Below are 23,985 nucleotides of genomic sequence, written 5' to 3'. Positions count from 1 at the left end.
CTGGGCTGAGGATGTTGTCCAGTTGGTAGAATGCTTGCCTAGCATGCACTGAGCCCTAGATTTGGTTCCTCAGAACTGCATACAACTGGGCATAGTGTCAAGTTTGAGGCCAGCCTGAGCCACATGATGAGACCTTGTATGTGTGTACATAAATATACATTCATCAAACTATTATCTTTGATTACAGAAAAAAAGATTAATACCTGTTCGACTTCTCGGTATTTGTTATGGTTTTAGCACAGACTTTGGAATCAGTCCTGGATTAATTAACCCTGTCTGTACCATCCGCTGTGACTCCGGGCAAGAGTCTAAGCTAATTTTATTGATTTGTAAAATGGGAACCATGACAGCATAAGACATTAAATGCAGGTAAGGCACTTAACCCAACGAGTGGCGATAACGACATCACTAACTTCCTAGGGAGCTAAGAGTTTTATTAGGAATACTGAAGGCTTTCCCAGCGCTCTTCTTCCTTAGACACTTAGAAAGCAAGCTTGTCAGCCCTGTCAGAGGTTAGCTCTCTCAGGAGGAAGGCAGGGCACAGCACTGGGCTCAAGACCGATGGATCGCTTAGTAGTTCCCACACAGCCTCTTGGAGCTTTTAAAAGATTGATCAAAGAAAGGCTTTGGTCTGGAAGTTCTTCACAGAGGATAACGGAATAGGGTGTCCTTTCCCAATGCACCCAACTTGAAAAGTCCTCCTAGGCGGGAAGTTTAAGAAACTGCCCAAGTTAACCTCCCTTGTTAATCTCAACAGCGCGCACCACCACAGTCGCCCATCTCAACTCTTCCCTCTCTCACCAACATCCATGTCCTCCTACTAGTGGAGACTTCTTTCTTTCTGTCAAATAATGTCCCTTGCCACACAGGGGTCCTTTCCTCCTCTCCTTCAATGCCTCACCCTCTGCCTTAGACTCTCCTATTACTTCAGCCTCTGCACCTCAGTGTCACCCTTTCTGCCTCGATTGCCTCTTTCTTCTTCGCCTTAGGAACCGCGCTCCTCTGCAGTTCCTTCTTTACCTCTGCCTGGGGCTCCCAAGACTACATACACACACCATACTTTCCTCACAGCCTCTGAGCCACGCTCCAGATCCACACCCTCCCGGCCCTACCCGGCTGCTCCAGGGTCAGCGCCCCCAGGCGGCGGAGGCACTCCTCGTCCAGATCCCACTGCTCCGCCATTCGCGCCCGCCGCTCACCTGCCGCGGCTCGCGAGACCGCCCCCTGCTCGCCAGGCCCCGCCCCGCGTGCCAGGCCCCGCCCCCGACTCGGGCCCCGCCCCTCCCACTGGCCGCGGGCCTTGGTTCTCTAGGGACCGTTAGAGGGACCGGTCACGAGTCTGTCGTCTGCCACGGAATTTAGGACTATGGTATGGAGCCCGTCCCTGAGAAGGGCGTCAAAACCACTAAGGTGGAGATTTGGGGGGAGCTGGTGCCCGAGATGAGAACCTCGGGATTAGGGATCTGACTTTGGGGTATGAGGATCCGAAGGAGCCCCCAGTTTAGAAGAATCTGGGGAGGGCTTGTCTGAGAAGTGGAGAGACCATGCCATGCTGCCTTGTGAGATGAACTGTTCCACACCGCTGAGGATTTGAGGGGGCTCCAAGTTTGTGGGGTGAAGAAGGTGTAGCTCTTTGACGGATGGAAGCCTTTGTACCTTAAAGCCCATGTTTATTCTAGAGCAAGATGAGGATGACATTTAAAGGGGAAATCCAGATCTGACAGTTGGGGGGGGGGCGGGGCAGATTTTGGAGGCACGATGGGAACTCCTGATCTGAAAAGGTCAGAGAATCCTGGCTCGGGGCATTGAGTCCTGTCTTTTGGGCACTGAATTTCTATCACTATAATGTTCTATGGAAGAAGGTTGTGTGTTAATGAGATGCTCTTTGGGATGGAGTCATGATGGATGACCCTCAACTACTACAGGTTTCCCAAGCTGTTGATGGCTGGAGGCTCTCCCCAGACTGAAATAGTTGTGCACTAATAAGTTCCTGAACAATCTTTGGGGAAGAAAGCTCTGGCAATAACAGTTACATTCCTAACTTTTACCAGTAAGCATCCCTTGAGAGTCCTCCCATGGGTGATATATGTGGAAGCAAATTCTTCCTGTTTTTTAATAAGTGGAGCTCAGCCTCCAAATCTCCTTACCTTTCTTTTCAACCAGCTATGTACCTTTAAAGAAATCAGATCAAAAATCAAATCCTTGTATATCTGTGCTTTTGGTATAGGTGGGACCGTTAGTTACCATGTTTATCATGCCCAGCCTACGTCACATTTAAAAGGCCCAGGACTCAATGACATTGGATTAGCTTTTCCAGTTCTGCTGCTGAGCCATTAATCCATTTCATAATCTGTTTCTTTCTCTTCTTGACCACCCAGTGTTCTTCTAGTCTTAAAGTGGCATGTCTAATAGCTCCTCTTGATTTCAGACATTTAGACAGGGCTTACTATAGAAGAAGTGTCCCTCTTGTTTGATACAAGGATCTATTTTCCTGACTCAGAATAAGAGATGTGGGTTTTGGATGGAAGAGGAGGCATTTCCTTTCTTGAACTTTAATAGTCTTGTTCCCACTGCCACCATTCTTAAGCAATTTTGAGTTCATTTTTTTAGTTAGCATACCAACTAGTGGGATTCACTGTGACATTTTCAAACACATACAGCCTTCTTCTTTGTTCTGATGAGCCACTGTTCCCTTAAGTAGTCCCATCCTCTGCTTTTATGCCCCTATAGTCCACTATTCTCTCTCGCTTCCCCTTCCTTTGGGGCTCTTCTTCCACTCTCATGGCCCCTCTCTCCTTTCATATCATATGTAGATCTGTGAAAATCTATATTCCACATATTAAGGAAACATGATTCTAGCTTACTTATCTCCAGTTCCATCCACTTTCTCACAAATGTCAGAATTTCATTCTTTACAGCTGCATAAAATTCCATTGTGTGTCTCTACCACATTAAAAAAAAAATCTATCTGTTGGTTCCATGTCTTGGCTATTGTGAATAATGCAGTAATAAACATGGATATGCAAATAAATCTATGGCATGCTGATTTAGAATTCTTTGTTTTCTTTTTTTTAAAGATTTATTTATTTATTATTATTATACATAAGTATACTGTATGCCTTCAGACACACCAGAAGAGGGTGTCAGATTTTGTTATGGGTGGTTGTGAGCCACCATGTGGTTGCTGGGATTTGAACTCAGGACTTTCGGAAGAGCAGTCGGTGTTCTTACCCGCTGAGCTATCTTGCCAGCCCCTGATTTAGAATTCTTTAGGAATATAGCGGCTAATCTTCATTGCCTACCTGACCAGAGTTGGAATTCCCTAAGAGGTGCTCTTCTAGCAATGCCTGTGAGAATATTTCCAGAGAAACTTAACCTAGGAAAGAAGGGTCATGCCGAATGCAGCAGCACCGTCTCATGGTCTATGGTTCCTGAGTGGAAAGGAGGGAAGGAGCTTCGGCATCCTCTGCTCTCTGCTTTCTGGTCTTCCCAGATGGAGGAGTCCTAGTCTCATGCTTCTGCTCCCGTGGATTCTGTCACACTGTCTGTGTCATGTGGACTCTGTCACACTGTCTGTGTCATGTGGATTCTGTCACACTGTCTGTGTCATGTGGATTCTGTCACATGTCTATGTCATGTGGATTCTGTCACACTGTCTGTGTCACGTGGATTCTGTCACATGTCTGTGTCATGTGGATTCTGTCACATGTCTGTGTCATGTGGATTCTGTCACATGTCTGTGTCATGTGGATTCTGTCACATGTCTGTGTCATGTGGATTCTGTCACACTGTCTGTGTCATGTGGATTCTGTCACATGTCTGTGTCATGTGGATTCTGTCACACTGTCTGTGTCATGTGGATTCTGTCACACTGTCTGTGTCATGTGGATTCTGTCACACTGTCTGTGTCATGTGGATTCTGTCACACTGTGTCATGTGGATTCTGTCACACTGTCTGTGTCATGTGGACTCTGTCACACTGTCTGTGTCATGTGGACTCTGTCACACTGTCTATGTCATGTGGATTCTGTCACACTGTCTGTGTCATGTGGATTCTGTCACACTTTCTGTGTCATGCTGGACTATGTGCTTTTAAACCAGGAGCCAAAACAAATTCTTCTCTTAAGTTACTATTATTATTATTAATTAGTTATTATTATTATTGTTATTGTGTGTGTGATGTTTATGTGTGAGTGCTGGGTGTACATGCCATGGCACATACCTAGACGTCAGAGGACAACTTTGTGGAATCAATTCTTTTTTTTTTTTTTTTTGGTTTTTCGAGACAGGGTTTCTCTGTATAGCCTTGGCTGTCCTGGAACTCACTTTGTAGACCAGGCTGGCCTCAAACTCAGAAATCAGGCCTCTGCCTCTCTAGTGCTGGGATTAAAGGCGTGCGCCACCACGCCCGGCGTGGAACCAATTCTTTTCTTCCAATTTGACATGGGAAGCCAAGTGGTGGTGGTGCACACCTTTAGTCCCAGCACTCAGGAGGCAGAGACAGGTGGATCTCTGAGTTCAAGGCCAGCCTTATCTACAGAGCAAGTTCCAGGACAGCCAGGGCTACACAGAAAAATCCTGTCTCAAACCAACCAACTAACCAAACAAACAAACAATTTGAATGGATCCCAGGGATTAAACTCAGGTCACCAAGCTTGCACAGTAGTGTCTTTACCTACAGAGCCATCTGGTGGCCCCTTAGATTGCTTTTTGTAAATATTGTCACAGCACTGAGAAATATTACTAATACAAGGTATATATCCATGAGTGGTATTAGTGAGACGTGTAATTGAATCATATGGTGGTTCTATGTTTATTTTCATTTATTTTTTTGCTCCTTAAACGGCGCGCGCGCACACACACACACACACACACACACACACACACACACACACACACGGGATGCTTTTGCATAAGACCAAGGTTTGATCCCACCACCCATATGAAAACCCACAACAGTCAGTAACTCCAGGCTCAGGAAGCAGCCGCTTGTGGCCTCTATGAGCTCCTGCGCACACTCAGATAGTGTACATAAAGTCACGCTGGCACACACACTAGACATAAGTAATAAATGGATTTCTTAAAATAACCATATACATATGATTTAATATTTTGGGTTTGTTTTAAAATAGGCTCTCACTATGTAGCCCTATCTAGCCAGGAACTCATAGAAGTAAGAGATAAGATGAAACCAACCTGCTCTGCCTCCTTAGAGCTGGGATTAATGACATACATCACCATACATGGCTGACTTACCATTTTAATAAGTATAATTCAATGATCTTATGTTTTCAGAGTTGTACAACCACCACCACAACCAAGTGTAAAATGTTTTTATCTTCCTTTAAGGAAACCTATACCCCCAGCCCTAGTAACCATTAATCTTCATCTGGGTAAATTTGCCTTTTCTTCATATCGTCTGCTTTGTTTAGCATAATGTTTCAGGATCAATCCACATTGTGACATGTATCAGTCCTTCATTCCTTTTTATTAATATTTCATGAGTAGGCCTGAGAGTACACCACACCTGTCTTTAATTGTAGCACTTGGGAGGCAGAAACAAGTGGATCTCTGTGAGTTCAAGGCCAACCTGGTCTACATAGTGAGTTTTATGCCAGCCAGGGCTCCAATGTGAGACCCTGTCTCAAATAAACAACCTACCAGAATAGTTTCAATGTATGGGTACATTATAAGTTGTTTATTCATTCACCAGTTGATGGGCAAATTCAACTGAACATAAAGATTTATTTCTAGGCTCTAGTCTATACTATGTATTCATATGGCTGTCTTTGTGCCAGTGGGGATTTTTATCCATCAGTCCAGCTTTTCTCCCACCTCCCACCTTTTAATACAGGATCTCACTGTGGCCTTGGGTTCAATATGTACTGGCCTCAGACTTGTAGTGACCTTCCTGCCTCCAACCTGAAGTGTTGGCATTACAGATGCATGCGAACATGCAACCATGGCTGGCTTTTTAAACTGTTAGTATGTAAAATATAATTGGTTTTTAAAAATATTCTTCAATATTCTGCTCATAACAGTGTGTGTGTGTGTGTGTGTGTGTGTGTGTGTGTGTATTAGTTCTCTTAGATGTTGTATGTACATTATTATGTTGACAGAAAATGTAGTTTAGTACTTCTTGTCAGGGTGCTTTCAATTTCTTTCTGTTACAGAACTCTCTCCTCATTCTCCCTTTAGGAGGAGCCTGGCGGGCTCCATGAGTCAGCAGAGGATTTGTTTCACTTCAATGTCGGGGGCTGGCATTTCTCAGTTCCCAGGAGCAAACTTGCTCAGTTCCCAGACTCGCTGTTGTGGAAAGAGGCTTCAGCCCTGACCTCTTCAGAGAACCAGCGGCTCTTCATTGACAGAGACGGCTCCACGTTTAGGCATGTGCACTATTACCTCTACACGTCCAAGCTCTCCTTCTCCAGTTGTGCAGAACTGAACTTGCTCTATGAGCAAGCCCTGGGTTTGCAGCTGATGCCCTTGCTTCAGGTAAGAAGTGCTTTCTCCAAGAGTGATGATCAGTAGCGTCACTAAAAGTGAGGCTCTTTTCTATATTGGGTTCTGAGATAACTCTTCGGTTGGGTTGTTTTCTTGTTAAGATTTATTTATTTATTTATTTATTTATTTATTTATTTATTTAATGCATATGAGTACACCACCATTGCTCTCTTCAGAGACACCAGAAAAGGGCATCAAATCCCATTACAGATGGCTGTGAGCCACCATGTGGTTGCTGGGAATTGAACTCAGGACTTCGGGAAGAGCAATCCGTGCTCTTAACTGCTGAGCCATCTCTCCAGCCCTTGTTTTGTTTTGTTAAGACTGGGTTTCTTTGCATAACCACCCTGGCTGTCCTGGAACTCACTCTGTAGACCAGGCTGGCCTCGAACTCACAGAGATCAGCCTGCCTCAAGTGCTGGGGTTAAAGGAGTGTGCCACCACAGCCAGCTCTGAGGTAACACTATTAATGGACAGTAGTCTGGAACTGCATCATGGCTTTTGAGACAAGGCCTTACTATGTAGCCAGGAACCACCTTGAATTTATGATATTCAGCCCCTGTTGGGCAAGTGCCACCATGCCCAGCTCCTCACTGCACATCCTTTACAGAAACTCTCACCCTGATTCTGCTTCATTTATCTCAGCAGCCACCAGGGACCGGAGATAGGATTTAACATCCAGGGGACCTTTGGCTCTTTCAATTCTTTTTTTTTTTTTTTCGAGACAGGGTTTCTCTGTGTCGCCCTGGCTGTCCTGGACCTCACTCGGTAGACCAGGCTGGCCTCGAACTCAGAAATCCGCCTGCTTCTGCCTCCCAAGTGCTGGGATTAAAGGCGTGCACCACTGTTGCCCTGTGATTTGGTAGTTTTTGAACAATGATTTTTTTTTTTAACTTGGAAAAACTAAATATTATGACTGGGAAGGAAACCTGGGCATGTTCGATATCAATCCCACTGTCTTGATGAGGTGTTGTTTATTCCATTTTCATAAGAGCTAGTCCATCGACTACAGTGCATCTCTGTAGACCACTAAGTATGCCTCCTCAGTACCTCTTGGAAGAAAATTGACTTAGATTGTGTTGGTATCTGGGTCAGGAGGAAAGAGACCATTTATTTTGTAATATATGTGCTTAAGGATGATTCTTGCTAAATAATTCATGTTTTATATTTAGGAATCCAAGAACTCTAGCATAGTGCAGTGCAAGTTGTAGCTTTCTGAAGTTTTTGGCTTCCCCCTTGAATCTAAATCTTGTCACCGTCTTTAGGATAAGGTATGAGAATTGCTTGCAAGTGGCTTCAAAACCATTTAAATGCCTTGGCGGGTTAGGTTTGCTCGTGGCTCTATGCCAGGCCACCTTTTTTGTGTGGAGAGGGAGTAACATGTTCATTGCAGACAATCAGAGAGATCCAGGCAATGTTTTACAGGATCATTGAGAAGAACAGGAGCTTCCCGTACAGTTTACTAAGCCCTTGAAGCCCTTTGCAGTCCTCACTTCCTAAACCCAAACCAAACCAAACATCCCCGAGAGTCAACTTCAAAGGAGGAGGCAACAACACAGAAGCCAATGGGTTGGTCTGATTCCAAGATTCCAAGATGTGTGAGTTGCGGAGTTTGAAGAATTATGAGGCTCTGCCTCCCTAACACAGCCTTCGAAACAAGTGCTGAGGCGTTGGAAATGGTGTTTTCGAAGAAATCAACATTTGGGCTGGCCCAGCCTAAGTGGTATTTATTCATTGAAGCAGAGAGTAAATACAGCTGGGAACCAACAGCCGCCTCAAGCAAGCCAACCGCACATTTCCCCCACTTTCCTCGCTGTGAAGGCCTAGCCAAGTACTGGGGTTTGCCTTAAAAGAGCAAACGGTGGTGCTTGGAGAAAATGAATTTTGCCAACTCTTCGTCTAAAGACCCTTCGCAAGCAGGCCCACTTCAAGCATTTAACTATGACTTAATGAGAGCACTCTGGGTTCTATTTTTATTCCTATGCACTTTAGGGACAACAAAGATTAGTATAATAAAACACAATGTGAGCCATGTATGTGGATGACATACGTAATCACATGTAAATTAAGAGATGTGGGTCTCCCTGTGCTGCCTCAGCTGGCCCTGCACTCCAGGATTCCACTGATCCCCCGGCCTCAGCCTCCAAAGTCACAGAGAGACCCACAGGTACATGCAATAACACCTAGTTTCATAGGCGTTATTTAAATTTTGTAGTAGCCAAACTTTAAAAAGTGTAAAGAAATGAGTGAAATCAAATTTTGATGGTATATTTTATTTAACCCAATATTTTCAAAAATTTACACTTGAGATACTTTTCTTTTATACCAAGTTTTCAATATCTGATTCTTTTTTTTTTAACATTTAGCACATCTCATGTTGAGAATACTGTAGTTCAACAAGGCATACCGTCACAATGACTGCCATATTGGATAGCACATATCTAAACTATTCCAGATTATTAATACTCCTTACTACAGAGCTCTCCATAATTAGCACTTAACAATAAAAACAGAGCTGGGCGCCTGCTAAAGGGTTGTCTTATTCAGTCAGAAGGTAGCACATATTGTTCAGGTTGGTCTGTAACAGCTTTGTTGAAAGGCAGTGTGGAAAGCTGGATATGGTGGTACACACCTATAATCCCAGGACCTGGGAGGCTGGGATAAATTCAAGGCCAGCCTTGGCTACATAGCAAGACCCTATCCCAAATAAGTAAGTAAGTAAGGGTTTTAAGAGGACAAAGGAGAGAAGAAGAGGCATAGAATGAGCCAACAAGCAGGATAAGACTGAAGCTTCTGGAAGACAGTGCCTTAGCTCCTGTGATGTACGCCGCTCCCTCCACAAATGCCCCTAATCCCAGCCCCACTCCATTTACCCACCTTTCTACAAACCTAACCTGGACCTTCACCTCTAAAAGATGCACCTGAGAGCTGGAGAGGTGGCTCGGTGGTTAAGAGTACTGACTGCTCTTCCAAAAGTCCTGAGTTCAATTCCCAGCAATCACATGGTGGATCACAACCATCTGTAATAGGATCTGATGCCCTCTTCTGGTGTGTCTGAAGACAACTACAGTGTACTCATATATATATAAACTAACTAAGTAAATAAATAAATATTTTAAAAAAAGAAAAGGTACACTTGAAGTCTCTAATTCTAATCAGAACACTGTGTATCGACAACCAATCCCATGCCAGATTCTAGAGATAAAGAAATGAGGTGGGAAGCTATACAACTCCCTACTCTTCAATACTTAGGGTTAAACACAGGTTTTTGTGGATGTTAGGTAAGTGCTGTACGATTGAGCCATATCCCCAACCCTGTACCTACATAAAAGGGCCATACATTTTATGATTGCTTTATGCAGTTTCTGGAGATAGTAACTTGTGCTTAAAACCCCAGCACTCAGAAGGTAAGCCAGAAGAAAAATTGTGAATTCAAGGGTAGTCTTGGCCACAAAATGAAACCTCAAGAGAATAAAAAAGAAGAATGCATACATTACTTCACTCCTGTTTGTTTTGCTTTTGTTTTTCAAGGCAGGGTTTCTTTGTGTAGCCCTAGCTGTCCGAGCCACCACTGCCTCTGGAGCTCTGAGACTGAAGGCATGGGCCACCACTGCCTGGCCTCCTCTTTGCTTCTTGATTATGGGTCCCATGTGCCCAGCTCTCTTGAGCTCTTGGCATTGTGACTTCCCCACAGTGATGTACTGAAACTTGGTACTATGAACTAAAATAAACACCTTCTTCTCTAGAAATTGAGAGAATTAGAGAAGTTCATAGAGACCAGAGAGAGAGAGAGAAGGACAGAGAGATGGGTAAGAGAGAATGGATAATGGGCTGGATAACAATAGGCAATGGTAACCCAGAGTGGACAGTGGATGCTGAGCAAATAGTCTAAAACCCAATGGAGCATCATTTAAACTGGTGTGCTTTAGTTGGGCCTAAGTATTTGGAAACCTAAGCAGGATTATGTCAAGTTCAAGACCAAACTTAAGTACTTTAGCAAGACTGTATTGGGATTGGGGGTGAAGCTAGGGCTATAGCTTAGTATTAGATTGCTTGCCTACCATGTACAGGCCCTGGGTTTGACTTCTAGTTTTCATAGACGTGGGTTTTAAAGTATGTAAAAATAAAGTTGTTGGAGCTGGGAAAATAGCTCGGTAGTGCTTTCTAAGTTCTTGAGGGGACCCAGGGTCAGTTCCCAGCCCCCACACCCTTGCTCACAACCGTCTGTAACTCCAGTTCCCAGGCATCGGACATTCTTCTGGCCTCTACTGGCTCCTGCATGCTCATGATACACACAAACTCATGCAGGAACATACATGTATATTTAAAAATAATAAGCAAATAGATCTTTAAAACAAAGTTGTAAGGAAAAAACCAGTGACTACTGGCTTGACAGTATTATCAGAGTCTACAAACCCCATCTAGGTCATGGACCAAATCCAGTCCACTCCAGGGTGTGATTGAAAAAATGGTCAAATTTCAGTGTTATTGGTAAAGTTTCATTCAAATACAGCTGCGGGGCCGTGGGTGTGGGGGAAAGAGGGAAGTAGGAGAGAACATACAGCCACGCTTCTCTGTTTTTATTTTGCTTATGGCTTTTTTGAACTACAAAAAGAGCTGAGTATTTGAATTGACAGAGACCATATGGCTAGCAAAGTCTAAAATATTTAGTATCTGGCCTCTCACAGGGGGGAAAATGTGTTTACTGCTGGCCTAGATTCAATTGGGGCGAAGGAAAATGCAGGAAGATCAGCCGGGAAGCTCCAGCAGCCTCCAGATCAGTGATTCTCAACCTTCCTCACGCTCTGACCCTTGTGGTGAGCCGCCGATCATAAAATAATTTTTGTTGCTACTCAATAACTGTAATTTTTGTTATGAGTTGTAAATATCTGTGTTTTCCGATGACCTTAGGCAACCCCTGTGAAAGGGTTCAACTCCCCCAGCATATTACAAGGGGCTGTGACTCACAGCTTGAGAGCCACTCATCCAGATGAAAGATAAGAATGGTTTGGTCTTGAATGGTCACAGGAACAATTTAAATCCTGGGTAAGTCTTGATGAGTTTGCTAATGAATTGGATGCAGGACATGAAAGAATGTTTCTACCCTGAGCAACCAGGTAAATGGTAAATTTTGAGAGACATGAACCTTTAGGGGGCAGGGATCACAAGACAAGGCTGAAGACCACATGTTAAGCTGAAGAAACAGTGCCCGGTCAGTAACATCCAACTAGAGAGTTGAGGAGTCACTGAATAGACAGATCTGAAATTCATGGCCGCAGTTGGGACCAGAATTATAATACAGGAATCATCAAGCTGATAAGTAAATCTTTGAACCTGAATGTTTTGGAGTGTCATATATTATTCATAGGAGAGATATAAAGAAGTCATTGCCATCCATACATCAGCATCACGAGGCTTCCGAAAACTTCATGAGGAATTTGAGAAGCCCTCTTAAACATAAGCTACTTGGAGCCTTCCACAAGCCATCAGACTGGTCAGGGGTCACAGCGGCCACTGGGGAATGTGCAGTTTCCCTTCAGGGTCACTCACAAGAGTTTAAGGTTCTATGCAGACTATTGGTTCACTGTTACATGCCTCCTGAACCCCACTGAGGCTTAAACATAGGGCCTCTCTCATGCTAACACACATTCTACCACTAAACTACACTGTGGCTCAACTTTTCCTATTTCACCTCCTTCTGGGAACTTCGAAGTTTGGACCATAAATTGCTCCATTTGTCAGCAATCTGCTCCCAGTAAGGAATCCAAGTATGTCTACATTCTTTGTGTTCAAGGAAGCTAGGGAGTTTTTGTGCTGATCACACAAATGATGCCTTTAGTAAAATAGGCCAGTGGCGGTTTCACATTTTCTATTATGATGTGAGATAGGTTACTTTGTAATGTTGGAAAAGAACACGGCAGATAATTATTCCAACAATGTGGCTTGTGAACAATGGCTTCAAGGGTCCCCATATACTGTTTATCCTGCTCATATCACATATGTGTGTGCATATATATATATATGTGTGTGCATATATATATATATATATGCACACACATATATATTTCAATCATACCCCTAAGTATCCCCTATACTTACTTTCTATGCCTCCTGCACTCATTTTTTTTTAGAATATTCCCCTTTTAAATTTTGTTATAAATATAGCCCACAGCCTAGCCTGACATTTCCAGACAAAGTTATTGTTGCTCTATTCTGATATTAGTGCTAATTCTGTTGGGATCATTTTTTTTAATGTCTTTCTCCTTTTCTGGTTTCTATTCCTTTCATGTCTGCATTTCCAATGGTTTTCAAAGTATTTGGCATCTAGAGGTGTTTAGCTACCATCTGCTGGGAGAGAAAGACTGGACCCACCAGCAGCATAACCAGCAGTAGAGAGAGAAAGAGACAAGTTTGAAACATTGAGAGCTGCACCTTGTTTGGCTTCTTTTGTTGCACATCCTTTTGGTCTAATAGCCTTGCTCCTTTTAGCATCAGCATCTTTACACAGCAGTCAGGGGTTTGCCGGGCCCCCTAAGCTCCTTTACCATGATGCTCCTCCCAATAGTCCAGAAGCACACAAAGCATCTCCAAAACCCATTCCTCCTTGAAAATCCTGTTAAGCCCAACTGCTCTGCCAGCAGGGTGCCTTGTCAGCCATCTTTTAGCAGCACACATGCCGCGCAGTCAGATTTCCATTGCTTCTGACTTGCCTTTACTACCATCTAGGCCCAAAGCAACATCAATTGTCCTTAGAGTAGCAGTTAGCCTTGTAAGTTCACTGTATTTCCCATTTTCCAGGCACAGTGGAGCATGCCTGTAATTCCAGAACTTGGGAGGCCGAGGCTGGAAAAGAACAAGTTCAAGGACACCCTGAGCTACATAGCAAGACTTTGTGGAAAGAAAAGACCCCTCTGAAATAACTTGCCATGTCATAACATAGGAAGAGTAAAGTTCCAAAAAGTAATATCCAAGTGGCCCTGAATATGAAAGTAGTCCTGAAGTCGCCTATAGAAAACCAGCCATATACACTGTGACCACTAGAGTCAGTAAAGCCAGAACCTGTCCCCACCCCCCAGAAGCAGGCTCCCTGGAGCATTTGTTATTCGTGCATTCTTTCAACAGAAAATGCAGTGACCCATTTCTAGCAGAGAACAAAACAAGCAGAGTCCTTGGGGTCTCAGGGAGGTTATACTATTAGAAGAGAGCTGACAGGGCATAAATAAGTAAAAAGGTAAGGGAGTTGCAGAGTGCTCCTGCGGTCTCTCAGAGCATCCTAATGCTTCCTGTGAGCAGAGATTTTGTTTCTAGCTATCAGAGCAAGGGCTCACTGAAGGAGTTCAGGAAACAACCTTGTTGAAGCTCCTGGGCCTAGGTGCAAGCTTGACGCCTTTGGTTAGCATATAGCATGTCCTCACTGGCTGGGGACTGCAATCTTTGTAGATTTGATTTGCCCAACTTCTTCTCCTTTTAGAGTTTGGCTGTTTCCTTTCTTGGAGAAAATCGGGCTGCCCACAGTTTACTAGAAACCCCAGAACGCAGAGGTTTCATTTCTAGAAAACGGCTCATCCTGTCCTTCATTAGCATATTTCCTCTCAAGCTAGTTGGACAGACCTACTAGATTATATACTATATGCATACATTTTTTTGCAACCTACTTTTAATAAGGGTTCAGCCTCTCCTCTAGCCCACCACCCAGCAGAGGTAGTGGGAGAAAAAATTATTAGGATACGGGGGAAGTGGACCTGTTCAGCAATGGTTCTTTGGGGGGTGAGCTGGATCTTCTTTGGCAGCAGTTCAGTCCCATGGCAAACACCAAACACAAATCAGCAGCTGCAGAGCAGTCCTCTAGGCAGGCAGACAGCACACAGAACTGGCAGCTACAATCCATTCCTTTTGTTTGTTTGTTGTTTTTTTCCAAGGCAGGGTTTCTCTGTGTAGCCTTAGCTGTCTTGGAACTCACTCTATAGACCAGGCTGGCCTCAAACTCAGAAATCCACCTGCCTCTGCCTCCCAAGTGCTGGGATTTAAAGGTGTGAGCCACCCTTGCCCAGCCAGTCCAGTCCTTTCGACAGGCAGACACACCAGGCACAAACCAACAGCTCCAGTCCAGTCCTCTAGGCCGGCAAACACCAAGCATGAACCAGCAGCTGTAGTTCAATCCTGAAGAAACCACCAGGCTTGCCAGCTGGCCTGAGGCAAGGCTGTGGAAGCCGCAGCTGCCACAGGGACCTCGAGAGCAGTTCTTGGACAAGTTTCTCTGAATGGTGGCGTTAAAACAAGCTGAGCTCAACAGTGCTATGTAAGGCGAACTAATACATGCATGTACTTAGTGAAGAACAGCGAGGCAGAGCAAACCAAACCAAAGCTCAGTGCTCATCTCCCACTATCTATGGGTTCATATTTATACTCCTTCATCAAGCGTCCTTTTATGTGTTATCTATATCAAAACATCCTTTCACCCGTGTCTGCTTCAGGAAAACAGTCTTTCCTGTGTCTGCTTTAGCAAGATATCCTTTCACCTGTGTGCCCCAACAAACTATCATTTGACATGACTAACTTTCCAAAGAAACTAGAAGTTGTCACTTCAATATACCCCATAACAAACAATACCTCCAAACAGACCTGGGGTTTGGAGATGTTGTGTGACAATGAAGTGAACAGGCCTGACTCTTAACTCAGAAGCCTATAGAGAGAAATGTTCAGGTAACAGTAGTTAAGAGGTTGGATTCTCTGGGCTGCAGAGATGGCTCAATATTTAAGAACACTGGTTGTTCTAAAGATGTAGGTTTGGGTGCTGGTCTCCAGTGCTGCTTTCTGGCCTCTGTGGTAACCAAGTATGCACATGGTACACAGATATACGCATAATGTTTTTATTATTTTGAGAGAGAGTTTCTCTATGTAACCCTGACTATCCTGGAACTCACTCTGTAGGCAGGCTGGCCTTGAACTCGGACATCTACCTGCTTCTACTTCCCAACTGCTAGGATTAAAAGTATGCACCACCACACCTTTCAGTTTGCTTCCAATACAACTTAGGACTACCTACACAGGGTTGGTACCATCCACAGTGACCTGGGCCCTCCCATATCAATCATCAATCAAGAAAATGCCCCACAGGTTTGCCCATAGACCAGTCTAGTGGGGGCACTTTTTCTACGGAGGTTCCTTCTCCCAAATGACTCTAGCACATGTCAAGTTGACACAAAACCAACTAACAGATCTTTGAAGGACTTTTATTAGCCAGCAGAATCATCAAAATGCCTTAGGCAGCATGGATGGTCCTCTGCTCTGGCCTCTTGTTTACTGTTCTCAGTCCACCACTTCTTTCCTTCAACCTCAAACAATGTTCAAGGCAGAGGTGTGTGGCTGAATATGTATACTTCTAACCCACCTTGCCCTATTCTGTCCTTCCTGGACAGTTACCATCTTCCTTCCTTTGTCCCACTTTTCAGCACAAATGCTGTCAAGTTGTCATCCTTCATCTTGATTTATTGCTTTCCCATTTGCAATGTACACTCTGTTCTGACCACCTAGTCACTATCCTGGCGCCTCACTGTACATCTCCTTTGCCCGAGGACAACTCTTTGCTCTTACAGAAACCTTTCTCTACTGATGTGTCTCCTCTGAAGAGCTGACAGTTTGACACAGAAGCTAAAGCTGTGTCCGTACTTAACCAGGAGGGAACAGAAAGCTACGTTCTTTTCAATGATGTGAAAATGAGCCCAGGGTCCCGTGGGATCCATATATTTGTAACTGATGCTAGACCTTGCTGTATAATATACAAACTATTGGCTTCTATGTCCATATGTGTGTTTTGTGTGTTTGCATGAGTGGTCATGTGTGCACATGTGTGTGCGTTGCCAATGGATGCCACAGATCAATGTCCAGTTGTCATTCTCCGTTGTTCTCTTTGGAGTGTGCAGGGAGCTTGACAGCTCAGTTGGATTTGATGGCTAGCAAGCTCCAGGGATCGACCTGCCTGTGTCTACCTACCTTCTGGGCACTGGGATTACAGATATGTGCCGTTGTACCTTTAACATCGCCTCTAGAGAGGCTCCAGTGCTTGTGCAGCAAGCGTGTTAATGAGCCATCTCCACAATCCTTCCACATCTTTCTTTTCCCCTAAGCCAAGAACTCTTTTGAGCCTAAGCAGGAACCTAGCAAAGCACAGCAAGTCTGTCTTAAGGCTCCCAATATTCCACACATGCAGTCTTCTTCGCTGTGGTGCTTAAGGGAAATACTCCCCATACCCCTGACATTGCTCAGTCCTCCCTAAGGCCCTCTAGTCACCCATAACGGGGATGATTGTCCCACTCTGGCTGGACTGCCTCCTTGTGAGACCTTAAACAGCTCTGAGAGGGCCAGTTCCTATCTATTGCCACAAGAGGGCTCTTCTCATTACTTGGGATCCCAAGAGCAAACTCCCAAGGGCTTCTTCCCACCTGGGTAGCTAATAACTAGAAGCAGTTTGGTGGTGGCGGTGGTGGTTTTTGATTTTGTTGTTGATTTGGGGGATTTTTTTTCCTGTGTTTTTGTTTTTTTGAATTGGAGGCTTTCTGATCACAACAGGGTTCTTTTTTTGTTTTTTGTTTTTTTTTCTGATCAAGGCTCAATTTTTAATTGTAGGGCCTTGGATTTGAAGTGGGGAGACCTATCCCCCACTTTGACAGGATCTCATTGCTTTTGTCAAGATCAGGAAAGCAAGCTCACTGCTCAGCAGGTAGCTTCTTGCAGGAAGCTGCAGATGTGGCACACAATAGACTTTACCCAGGTTGGAAGACTTCACCCTAGGTGGGCTAGCCACAGATCCCATTACAGATGGTTGTGAGCTACCAAGTGGTTGCTGGGAATTGAACTCAGGACCTCCGGAAGAGCAGCCACTGCTCTTAACCACTTGAGCCATCTCTCCAGCCCCCACAACACGGTTCTTAGAGGGGAAAACTGATCACATGTATGACCTATAAAGGACTGCTTGCCCCGTTGTGTCCAACAGTTTATTAGGGAAACACTATCTCCTAGAGTGAGGTCGAACATTTTGGTTTCATAGTATAATTTGTTCTCTGTTCTCTGCAAGCCTGGAGAAGGAAAATGTGTCCTTGGGTAAGGGTGGGATGAAGATCGCCCCTCACCCACCCTCTGCCCTGGGATCCAGCTGAGCTCAGTTGGTGTGCTCCACTTGACCCTCACAGCACTGGTCACCTCACTGTTAGACTACTTCCCAGAACGGGGATGAATACACATAATGAGCACATCACACCAATCATAAAAAAAGTGGGGTGCCGGGCAGTGGTGGTGCACACCTTTAATCCCAGCACTTGGGAGGCAGAGACGGGCAGATTTCCGAGTTGGCCAGCCTGGTCTACAGAGTGAGTTTCAGGACAGCCAGGGCTACACAGAGAAACCCTGAAAGGCAGCAGCAAGACAGGTTCAAGGCCACCCTTAGCTAGTCTATGAGTCTGAAATCAGCCTGTGCAGCATCAGGCCCTGTTTCAAAACAAAAAAAAAAAAAAAACAAAAACAAAAACAAACAAAAAAAAAAAAACAAAAACAAAAAAAACCAAAAAACTCCATAGATTTTTTTTCCAAGGAAAATATCCTGTTATTTGATATAAAATTAGAAGAAAAAAAATGCTTCAAACTCAGAAGAAAAAAAATCATTGAGAATTTTAATTATTACCTTGCCATTTTACATTTTGGGATTGATTCCGTTTATTTTAAAATACCGTCCCAAAGCAAGTCACATGCTATTTTTTCTGAGTATTCAGTGTCAAAACAAAACAAAACAAAGTTGGTTATGAGGTTTTGATGTTGAAGGCAGCACTCTTCTCTGTGGGACAGACCCTAGATAACCTGAAGGAAGGGAGACACCACCTCCGTGTGCGGCCTGCCGACATTCCTGTGGCTGAGAGAGCATCCCTGAACTACTGGCGGACATGGAAGTGTATCAGCAAGCCCTCGGATTTTCCAATAAAAAGCCCCGCCTTCACAGGTACCGTCACGGGCAGGCCCACACCCTGAAGTCACCAGCTTCGACTCTCCTCGCCCGAACAGACGTTAACCTCCATCTGAACTACTTCTGGGTGCTGCCTCTCTTTTCCTCTTCTCTTTTGACCCAGTACTGTCCTCTGCATGGCTGCTTGCTTACTGGGACTCAGCACCCTGTGCCATTCCGTCCTGCTGTATCTAGGCTTCCTTTAGGTGATATGATGTCATCCAGTCTCTCCTGGCTCCATCATTATTTCAACTTACCTCAGACCACTACACAAAAATGCTCAGTGGTCTCTGGCTTCTGAGGCTCTTGCAGCATAGGGACATAAGTCCCTATGCTGGGACATCAGGAGTTCATGATTATTAATGGGTTTTTAATCTGCAGTTGACAGTAGTTGGTTTGATCAATTAGAAAGACCGTGGAGGGGCTAGAGAGATGACTCGGCAGTTAAGGGCACTAGCTGCTTTTGTTGAGGACCCAGAACCCACGTGGTAGCTCCTAACTGCCAGTAATTCCAGTTCCAGAGAATCGGATGCCCTTATCTGGCCTCTACATGGAGAATGTACATACATACAGGCAAAATATTCATACATATAGATAAATCTTAAATAAGAGACGTGAGTAACTGGATATAGTGACTATGGATACATAAGCCAAGATATATCATTCAGTGTCCTTTTACTGTCTGTAGAAAAAAGATTTTTCACACTTAGCTTCCCAGAATACTTCTTCTTACCCTTAAATATACATCTGAAAAGAGAAAGGGGGGGAAGGAAGTGTATGGCAGAGACTGTCCCTGAGTGGTCCCCTGGGTCAATGGGAGCATCACAATGCCTTGGGGAGGTGATGGCACCTTCTGTATTACAGGTCTTCATGACAAGGCCCCTTTGGGACTCATGGACACACCGCTGTTGGACACAGAAGAGGAAGTGCACTACTGCTTCTTACCCCTCGACTTGGTGGCCAAGTACCCAAGCCTAGTGACCGAAGACAATCTGCTGTGGCTGGCTGAAACGGTGGCCCTGATCGAGTGCGAATGCAGCGAGTTCCGCTTCATTGGTGATTGCCCTGTCCAGCGGTGGCCACATACTCATCCCACACACCTGTACCCTCCCCTAGCAAGGGTCCATTTGTGGCTTACGGCCTGAGGGCTTTCTCTGAGCAGAGGCTGTAGGAACACGATGACCTTCCAGGAGGCAAGCAGAGCCCAGCATGGGGTTCTCACTGAACTCAGGGCTTTTTTGGCTTTGTTTTGTTTTGAAACATGTTCTCTCTATGTAGTCCTGGCTGTCCTTGAACTTGCTATATAGAACCTCAAACACACAGAGATCCACATGCCTCTGCCTCTTGAATGCTGGGATTAAAGGTGTATGCCGCCATGCACAGCCCAGCTCTGAGATATTTTAGCTCCTATTTCTTTTGTGATGGCCTCGCCATTTAGGGACACTGAAACACCCTAAGGTAGTGGTAAGGATCCTGGAGATGATGGTAAAGGTAGGGGACTCAGTTGAACTCTGGTCACGTCTCATACTTTGCTTATGTCTCAAGGCCTCAGCTAATCTCACCTACAGCAAGGAAATAGGATTGTTTCAGAGACACGATCTGCTGTCTCTCCCATTACCCTCGGAGTGTAAAGAAAGGGGGTAAATAATGGCAGTCTTCCCAGAACCACGCAGAACCGGCAGCCTGAGCTGAGGAGGGATGAGCTCTCGTATCCTTCCCAGAAAGGAGCCTCCCTTCCCTCACTGCCCCAGGATTGGCTTTGCTTGCCCGTGAGCCGAATGGCCTCTCTGCTATCTAGCTAACCACAACCCGATGGATAGGACAAGAGACCCCCAAGAACCCCAAGTTATGTCAGGGTCCAAATGCTTGAGGTCCCAGCTATCCAGATTCAGTGTCACCTAGGAAGTTGTCTGTGCTGTGCTCCTGTATCTCTGAGTTGATTCTCACAGGGACTTAGTGCTGGTTCCGTCTCTGCTTCCCCTACTGCAATCCAGCAGAGACAACCTGCAGGCGCCTGCTGGCCGCCCAGGCTCCCCCAGGCCTCTCCTCTCTAACAGGACAACTCCCTCTGTCGGAATGACTTGCTTAGGGTCAAGACTCTTAGGGTAAGTCTCAGGGTCTTAAGGTTCACAGAGAGGGCCTGGGTGTGCCAGACCAGGCCAGGGGAGGCCACACCCATGGACTCAGACACCGGAAAACTAAGTGGGGTCTTTGAAAAGCATTGCCCCAGAACAAACGTAATGAGGTATGTTTAGCAATTGTTTGAGAACAAGGAGAGCCTGACGTAAGACTAAGAGTCTGCCAGGACATGGACACATTAGTCATGAATGTGTTTCGTTAACACATGTTGTTTCTTTCTGCTTTTCAAGTGAATTTTCTACGCTCACACAAGATTTTACTACCAGATAACTTCTCCAACATAGATGTGTTAGAAGCAGAAGTAGAAATTCTGGAAATCCCTGAGCTTACAGAAGCTGTACGGTTGTACCGGATGAATATGGGTATGTTGCCTGAGAACTTTGGCTTCCCCTGGATATTCTAGAACAGTCTGGGCTTGAGCTACAGAAGCCAAGAGCATGCAGCTCCCCTGACAGCCACTTTGGACTTGGGTGGTAGTGACAAACAGGTGTAGTGACTGACTTAGACTTGGAGAAAAGGAATTTGGCTTAAAACCCTGCGTGTCCTCTCTACTCAGCGTTGCAACCAGCGTTGCCAGGGCCGAAGGGAAGCCAGCTTAGCCTGGAGCAGGAGGAGCCTAGCCTGGGTGAGAAACCAGGAGGGAATGCCCTGAGAAGCAGGCTGGTCCTGAGGACAAGCTTCCTCGGCCTATGCTGTCTGTTCCTTGGTGGAATTCCCCGAGCGTCCACCTGCAACCCCCATCTTTCCTCTTCCGGGGACCCCTAATGAGGAAGTGAAATGAAGAGCCTACTTTCTAGCAGTGTTCCAGTTACTCCGTGCCCAGTTTCCCTTCCCCCTCTCCACCTCATTTCACATCCTCTGACTTCTGGTCCCAACATGTTCTGACCCTTGTTCAGGTCAGTCCTCTGTGCTCTTGGCGTTGCCTTGTTCCACCAGCTGTCCCTGCTTCACAGTTCTGATTTGCCTGTCATCAGCTCAGTCACCAGGTCCTGCACATCGGTGGACACTACACATGTGCTTCAGGAAGCTGGCTGCATGGAGCAGGGGCAGCTGGTCCTTTGAGACTGTGTAGAGCCTTTTCAGATAACAGGGCTACCGCCATCACCACATGTAAAGTGTGGCCTGCTTGTGTGTTGTCTCATGGAATGAGGCTCAGCCTTTCCCAGGCAAATGCAATGCCTTTCCTGTATTGTGATGGGGGAGTGGGGAGTGGTATTCTGAAGCATCTGTCAGGAACCTGTTACAGGACCTTAGTTTAGTGTGAGCTCAGCACCTTCCCCAACAGCTTCTGGCCCTCAGGAAGCATGGGGGTTAAAGATGGCAGCATGTGTATAGACAGATTTTCCTCACACTTGTGAGACATTAACCTTTTTTTTTAAAGATTTATTTATTTTTATTTATATGAGTACACTGTAGCTGTCTTCAGATGCACCAGAAGAGGGCATCGGATCCCATTACAGATGGTTGTGAGCCACCATGTGGTTGCTGGGAATTGAACTCCGGACCTCTGGAAGAGCAGTCAGCTCTTAACCACTGAGCCATCTCTCCAGCCCGGTATTAACCTTTTATAAAGTAAATAATCAAGGTAAATGTCTTTCATAGCCCTTTGACTATGACAAAGCTCAAACCCCAGCCCTGCATAACTCTGAAGTTACTGGTACTTTGCCCTAAACCACAATGTCAGACAGGACAGAACACAGTTCATTCATCTGTAGATGGCTAGGTAGTAGACTGGAGATAACCTGTGAAAATTCTCCAGCAGGAGGCTGAGGAACTTGGGAGACAGAGGCAAGAGAATCACAAATTTGTAGACAGCCTGGTGTATATAGTGAGACCCTATTTCAAAATAAGGATTTGAAAATCTCCTGGAAGCTTGTCAGCTGGCTCGGTGTTGCTACTAAGTCATTTCCCATGAGTTTTGACCTCTAACCTAAACATGTGTACACCAAGTTATACCAATGTTAAGGTGATCCAAATTTGGACTGTGCAAGCACACAATTCCCATCTTACCATATAAGTCCTAACTGGGGAAGCAGGAGGACCCATGGTGTCCAGTTCAGGAATGATCAAAGATCTAGGAGTCACCTCTGTCTCTCCAACACAGGTGGCTGTTCCCGGACCTCCTGCCCACCTCTAAGTCCTGGAAAGGGGGGTCGTACAGCCAGTGTGGAGTCTGTGAAACCACTGTACTTGATGGCCCTGGGCCTGCTGGTCAAGTATCCAGACTCTGCACTGGGACAGCTGCGCATCGAGAGCACGCTGGACGGAAGCAGACTATACATCACAGGGAACGGGGCCCTTTTCCAGCACGTCAGGCAAGTCTCGGCCTCTCAGGGCACTATCAGCCTGGGCTCTTCCCACCTTGGAAAGCAACCTTAAGCCTCTCCCGTGAGCTCAAAGGGAAAGATGCCTCACTATTTTATCTCTTCCACTGCTGACACCACCAGGTTTGGGTCTCTGAGGAGCAAGCCAGGACAATTTACAAAGCTCTCCATGATTCAAAGCTTCCAATGGTCTCCTTTTGCTATTTTCTGCCATTCATTCCCCCTAGGCTAGATCTGAAGTTCCCAGGCTGCAGTCGTAAATTCAGAGTCCTGGATACCTCCAGCAAACCTCTTTACAAGGCTTCTCTCCCGTCTTAGGAGGCTTTCCAGAGCCCAGAGTATCACCTGAGAACAAAGCAAGGCAGGCTTCCCAGGGGACATGGTTCCTTGAGAAATGAGCTCAGAGTGTCCCTGCTAGTGCCAGGGCAGGGATTACTTGCCATTTCTGCAGAAGGTTAAAAAGGAACAGCTCTGGTAGGGCCACGAAATTCACTAGTTCCAAAACTGAAGATAGGAGTGGGTTTCCCAGTTCCCTGGGGAGAGGCTCGCCTGACCGAATTGTGTAATTTTGGAGCCCTTAGGCCTATACCATCATCCATCTCTCCCAAACATATGTACTTAAAATGTCACAGAAGGCAAATACCAGTGCTTTTTGAAGGCAGGTTGAACTAGAGGATTGGTGTTCATACCTTAGTCTCTTTCTAGGTACGAAGGATGTTAGTAATCTTTCAAAGTCATAATAGGCAGCCATACCGTGGATGAGAGGTCTCAAGCAGATACGTACATAAGAAGACAGGAAGGAAGTGGCTGGATGTTAAAGGCCTATCTCAGGCTTCCAGGCTTGAAATGAGTGGCTTTGGTTGGTTTTGTCTGAAGAGTGAGCTTATAGCCAGGCTTACTCTCCTTCAAGAATCACCAAGTTAAACCAGGCATGGTGACACACACCTTCAATCCCAGCAGGGAGATCTCTGTCAGCTTGGGACCAGCCTGGTCTACAAAGCAAGTTCCAGGACAGCCAGGGCTATA

The 23,985-nt window shown here is 45.4% G+C and overlaps 2 protein-coding genes across 9 annotated transcripts in view; one reads left to right on the top strand and one right to left on the bottom strand.

The window, feature by feature from the left end:
- The window catches only part of Lrrc36 (leucine rich repeat containing 36), a 50,489-nt gene extending 49,264 nt beyond the window's left edge, over positions 1 to 1,225 (bottom strand). For 4 of the 5 annotated variants that reach the window (XR_387748.3, XM_006531057.3, XM_006531055.3 and 1 more), the window contains exon 1: positions 1,113 to 1,225. Coding sequence is in view for 4 of the 5 variants with exons in the window: in XM_006531057.3 (XP_006531120.1) it covers positions 1,113 to 1,182 (70 nt within the window). In the remaining variant the exon portion in view is untranslated. The remainder of the gene's footprint in view (positions 1 to 1,112) is intronic. The other variant, NM_001170788.1, reaches the window with a different exon arrangement.
- Positions 1,226 to 1,320: 95 nt separating this feature from the next.
- The window catches only part of Kctd19 (potassium channel tetramerisation domain containing 19), a 30,702-nt gene continuing 8,037 nt past the window's right edge, over positions 1,321 to 23,985 (top strand). The window contains exons 1-7 of one of the 4 annotated variants that reach the window (NM_177791.3): positions 1,321 to 1,369; positions 6,199 to 6,495; positions 18,343 to 18,493; positions 19,361 to 19,552; positions 20,866 to 20,997; positions 21,192 to 21,260; positions 22,740 to 22,950. In NM_177791.3, coding sequence (NP_808459.1) covers positions 1,367 to 1,369; positions 6,199 to 6,495; positions 18,343 to 18,493; positions 19,361 to 19,552; positions 20,866 to 20,997; positions 21,192 to 21,260; positions 22,740 to 22,950 — 1,055 coding nt within the window. In that variant the 5' untranslated portion in view covers positions 1,321 to 1,366. Of the gene's footprint in view, positions 1,411 to 6,198; positions 6,496 to 18,342; positions 18,494 to 19,360; positions 19,553 to 20,865; positions 20,998 to 21,191; positions 21,261 to 22,739; positions 22,951 to 23,985 lie in introns of all 4 variants that reach the window. The other 3 variants (XM_011248399.3, NM_001301173.1, XM_011248400.3) reach the window with 3 other exon arrangements.

This window comes from Mus musculus, chromosome 8, assembly GCF_000001635.26.
Source record: "Mus musculus strain C57BL/6J chromosome 8, GRCm38.p6 C57BL/6J".
Taxonomy (NCBI): Eukaryota; Metazoa; Chordata; class Mammalia; order Rodentia; family Muridae; genus Mus; species Mus musculus.
This window is presented reverse-complemented; position numbering and strand designations above follow the sequence as displayed.